General features: G+C 42.4%; 1 protein-coding gene across 2 annotated transcripts; it reads left to right on the top strand.

Annotated features, from left to right (window-relative positions):
- Window positions 1–933: 933 nt before the first annotated feature.
- On the top strand, window positions 934–4289 carry LOC115133738 (probable G protein-coupled receptor 85). Of its 2 annotated transcripts, none has more exons than XM_029667224.2 (2): window positions 934–1081; window positions 2334–4289. In XM_029667224.2, exon 2 carries the CDS (start codon window positions 2489–2491, stop codon window positions 3620–3622), a length of 1134 nt encoding a protein of 377 aa, XP_029523084.1. In that variant the 5' UTR covers window positions 934–1081; window positions 2334–2488; the 3' UTR covers window positions 3623–4289. The 2 variants fall into 2 exon arrangements, with proteins under 2 accessions (XP_029523084.1, XP_029523085.1); XM_029667225.1 differs by lacking the exon at window positions 934–1081 and adding an exon at window positions 1089–1240.
- Window positions 4290–5219: the final 930 nt, after the last annotated feature.

Below are 5219 nucleotides of genomic sequence, written 5' to 3' on the forward strand. Positions count from 1 at the left end.
CCCCCCCCCCCCCCCCCCCCCAGCATAAGATATAGCTCAGGGGGGTAAAGGAGAGATGCAGTGTGTGCAGGCTTTTGTTTCAGTCCAGCACAAACACCGCTGCCAATTAAAAATAATTAGACCACAGTCATTTGAAGCAGATGTGTTGGAGCTGAGCTGGAACAAAATCCTCAACACACTGCAGCTCTCCATGACCTGTTGGTGACCCCTGAACTAGACTATAGAAAAGCCTACACAACACTGTTCATAAAATACCAACAATCCATAAACAATGAAAGATTTACAATATTTCAGCGGTTGCATGGATGTTGCCAGTCAATATTCTTTCACAATAGCCTGTGGCCTGTGGGTGTGGGGTATGACATCACTGTATTCTACTGACATAGCCTTGAAATGAAAAGCACAACAATTACAACGGAGATGCTATTTGCATGCACACCAACACACATACTGTATGAAGTGCTTGTTAATTATACATATGAGAAGTCAGTCTAGCCTGAGGTGAACCATCACTTAGTTGAACCCCTCAGTTACTGTTACATATTAATTTATGACATGATACATGTAGCAATGTAATATAGCATTATCTAAAAACCACATTTTTACATGTACTGGATTTGATTGTTGTTAATCCTTGCTTCTAAATTAGAGTTGGGTGTAGGCCTAGTACACAGGAATGTGGCAGCTTCCTATAGGATTAGTAGAATTGATAATCTATATAGGTCGACTATAACCTAAATGCATATTATGCAGAAATGGGAATCTATTGCAATGAATCTCAGAATGAGTGATCCGGTCGCACTCTCTCCCACTGTAGGCTATAATGACTGACGAAGGTAACGAGAGGACTTGTGATGCTGCACCCACTGAGCAGATGTTGCCACGAGAGACTATAGTGCTGCAACAAGAGACAAGACACGTCTTGGATCACAAATAGGATCCGTGCGCATGCTCCGTCTGTTCCGTTTACTGTATATTCACTGTGGTAAAAGGGCAGGCAGCTAACAAACCAAGCTTTTTACAGCAAAGTGGCTTCTACAATGTAAATACGCTCCAGGGAAACCAAAAGGGATATCAACAGGTATGCTTTTCATTTATATCTTAGCAGTTATTTCGATTTTTATTCGCTTATTTTCTGTGGTTTTGGATTGCCTTCAATTCATAGCGGGTTCTTGGAAATTCTTCTGCCTAATGGACGTGCGGATTCGCTACACTGTAATGTTCAATCCAACAGTGAACGGTGAGAAATATATATTGTAATCGAATGAATTATAACCAAAATGCATGGGAACCGCTCGTATAACGGTCATCCGAAGCATAGATAATGCTTAAAAGTGCATCTCTGCTATAATGACAGAATTCGGAAAATAACCGTCAAGAATAGCCTTTGTTTGATATATATTAAAATTGAAATAACCGAATATGCCATGTTTTTGCATAGTTGTCTAGTATTGAATTGTTCATTTAATTCGTGATTCATTTTCATCGAAATGCAGAATTGGATTTATCACCTCATTGTTATAAGCATCAATAAACCATTCATAGGGTATCAAATATAATTTCGACTAGACGGTGTTCTTTGTTAATATGCTCGTGAGATTCGATAGTCGATATCGCCTAAAATCAAAGCTGAGCTGGGAAATAGATAAAAGCCCAGGTCAATAAACCGCCTTAATCAGGTGAATAGTTTATTATAACGTCGGCCGTGTAATTCCAGTCAACTGTTAATCAGACAAAAACATGGATGCTTTTTATTCTCTATGCAACATCCGTTAATTTTCAACAAATCATGAAGACACAAGCAGTTGTTTATTGTAAGCATCCCCTGGTCAGATCAATTCTGCAGGGTATTTGGGTGTGATCAACAGCTTTCTTGCTGCATAATGTTAAACACGTTTTACGACATAATAAAACGACCAAACATCGAATGGAACCCTTTTGTTTACCCCCTTTCCTACCAGACATAAGATGATATGCATTTCCCCTTTAATAGTGACTTAAAACGTTGTCTTATCATAATATTTCTTGTATTTTCTATAATCTTCTGTCATTTCTAAAAGGGTGGCCCATAAAAGAAAGTCTATTATTGTAACCAGGATTAATGCTTGTGTCTTATTAAGCTCATCTGTAGACTAACTATTCTAGCTAGGGCACTGCTCTGTACTGATTGCATACCATTATTAATGCAATGAGCAATTCAACTGAAAATGGAAAATAAATGACAACGGCTAGGGGAAATTGTAGTTTATCATACACCCAGATACAGGCTAGAGGGTGCAATGCAATGTTAAAACAGTATGAGTGAATCCTGATCAGTGACTGGTATTTTTCAGGTATTTTTAGGTGTGATGAGACAAAAGAACAAAGGATGCCGTAGAAGAGAGGCTGCTTACAAGCCGGGAATCTGCTTCAAAGCACAACAAATGGATCTATCGCCTCCCCCTGCCGCCTCTAGATAATGATACTTGGCTGAAGCTACTACATCTTTATGATCCCTCCTCCATCTATGGCGAACTATAGCCATGCAGGGGACCACAACATCTTGCAGAATGTCTCTCCTCTCGCCACGTTTCTTAAACTGACATCCCTGGGTTTTATCATTGGAGTCGGCGTCGTTGGCAACCTCCTGATCTCCATCCTACTGGTCAAAGACAAGAGCCTGCACCGCGCACCGTACTACTTCCTGCTGGACCTGTGCGCCTCGGACATTCTGCGCTCCGCCATCTGCTTCCCCTTTGTTTTCACCTCCGTCAAGAATGGTTCCACCTGGACGTACGGCACGCTTACCTGCAAAGTGATAGCCTTCCTGGGGGTGCTGTCCTGCTTTCACACAGCGTTCATGCTCTTCTGTGTGAGTGTGACACGCTACCTGGCCATAGCCCACCACCGCTTCTACACCAAGAGGCTCACCTTCTGGACGTGTCTGGCAGTCATCTGCATGGTGTGGACGTTGTCGGTGGCCATGGCCTTTCCCCCGGTGCTGGACGTGGGGACGTACTCCTTCATAAGGGAGGAGGACCAGTGTACGTTCCAGCACCGCTCGTTCAGAGCCAACGACTCCCTGGGCTTCATGCTGCTCCTCGCCCTGATCCTTCTGGCCACCCAGCTTGTCTACCTCAAGCTAATCTTCTTTGTTCATGACCGCCGGAAGATGAAACCAGTCCAGTTTGTGCCTGCCGTCAGCCAAAACTGGACCTTCCATGGCCCTGGGGCCAGCGGCCAAGCAGCGGCTAACTGGCTGGCGGGGTTCGGCAGGGGCCCCACCCCGCCCACCCTGCTGGGGATCAGGCAGAACAGCAATGCAGTGGGCCGGCGACGCCTGCTGGTGCTGGATGAGTTTAAGACTGAAAAGAGGATAAGTAGGATGTTCTTCATCATGACCTTCTTCTTTCTCACGCTCTGGGGCCCCTATCTAGTGGCCTGCTATTGGAGGGTGTTTGCCAGGGGCCCCGCGGTACCAGGGGGGTACTTGACCGCGGCGGTGTGGATGAGCTTCGCCCAGGCGGGAGTCAACCCCTTTATCTGCATCTTCTCCAACAGGGAGCTCCGGCGCTGCTTCAGCACCACTCTCCTTTACTGCAGAAAGTCCAGGTTACCTAGGGAACCCTACTGCGTTATATGAAGGCTTGGGTTGTTTTTTTCCTTCCACTCCTTCACTGATTGACATCAATTTGGGTTTTGTCCCATTGTACAGCTCTCTTTCTCTTCATCCTCCTGTTTCTCCTCCTCCTCCTCCTTCCCTCTCTTCTGAGGCAGAAGTTGGACTGTCAATCACTCCCTTGGTTCTGTGATTGAACATCATACATGGAGGTTGAAGGGAATGAATAAGCAGGTAGCTGAGAACCCTTCCTATGTTTATGTTCTAGTAAACAACTGCTCTGGAAAGTAATTTAGAAGCAGAGAAGAACAAAAAAAATGGTGAAACTACAAAAACAAAGGACTGACCCCTTGCTTTGGATATTTTGAAGATAATTCAGTGAGGTAAAAGATTCCGGTGAAAAAAAACAGAAAACTAAGAAAACATTTCCTCTAAGGAGTCACTGGAATTGTTTTACATTTAAAAGTTGCACTAAAAAGAAGATGTAAAGATGCTTTTTTGATCAACGGTTGCATTGCTAGGTGCAAGGACAACTTGTTTTTCCCTCTAACTTAACAATGAATGCTTTAATTTGCAAATGACACCCCATTCGTTGTATGTAAAGCAAAACAATGTTGGGTGACTAACTGTTGGAATACACCTTCACAAGAGGATTAAATTGGTTTTAATGTAAGTGATATCTTTTTTTATTTTGGGGGGTGAGGGGGGCAGGGGTGGGGGGCTTAATGAAGGGAATAATGATGTGTGGTTTTGAAGTTGCAACTTAAATCTAGAAATGATTTCTTGTAGTTGTATGATCCAAGTCCCTATTGTCTGGAGTAGTTATTTTTCTGAATCTGCTCACATTTGACAAAAACAAAAAGAAGATTACATGGTGTTTGGATAAAAACGTTGCTTTTTGAGAACAAACAAACCTGAAAAAAGACAGTGAAGATATACTTAAATGTGTCACATCCATGTTACCTAAACCCTGAAATATTGTTACAGTATTGCTGAAGCCACTCCAGGTGTTCTTGCCTTAATGGTTCTGATATTGTTCTGTTTTTCAGTTGTTGGGTTTTCTTATCCACTCCTGAAAAGTACTTTATTCTTTTCACATCAATGTCAAGTGCATGTTCATTTAAAAAAGCTGGTCCACTCTCATAAACATCACAGGTCGTACACTCAGCAGAGCAGCCCATTTTATATTCTGCAAAGGTTTGCTATGTACACCCCACAGAGTGCTCAGAGCACAGGGAGCGTGTGTGTGTGTGTGTGTGTGTGGACACGTGTGTGTGTGAATCTTCAGACAACTGTCACTTCAAGACCAGAGCCTTAGTATGAAATCTTGCACAATTTGTAAAAAGTGTTAAAGGAAAAAAACATTTCAGGCACACCGTCATGTTTATACTTTCCCTACATTTGCTCTCTACTGATTGTTTTCAATAACTTACGTTTTCTCTTGTGGCCATTTTAATATTTATTCAGTATTATTTTTTGTATATTATAGATAGATTGTGTGTAAGTATGTGAGTCTTTCATTTTGAAGTCCCGAATGTGAGTACAGTTTAAATTAGGATTGCATTTGCTGAAAGTTAACTGTGTAATCTGTTGCTTACATTTTTGAAAATAAAATTTTACA

The sequence above is a fragment of the Oncorhynchus nerka genome, linkage group LG8, assembly GCF_034236695.1.
Source record: "Oncorhynchus nerka isolate Pitt River linkage group LG8, Oner_Uvic_2.0, whole genome shotgun sequence".
Classification (NCBI taxonomy): Eukaryota; Metazoa; Chordata; class Actinopteri; order Salmoniformes; family Salmonidae; genus Oncorhynchus; species Oncorhynchus nerka.

Excerpts from the sequence above, each read along its gene's own strand:
- LOC115133738 (XM_029667224.2), top strand. The coding sequence starts at position 2,489 with ATGATCCCTCCTCCATCTATGGCGAACTATAGCCATGCAGGGGACCAC.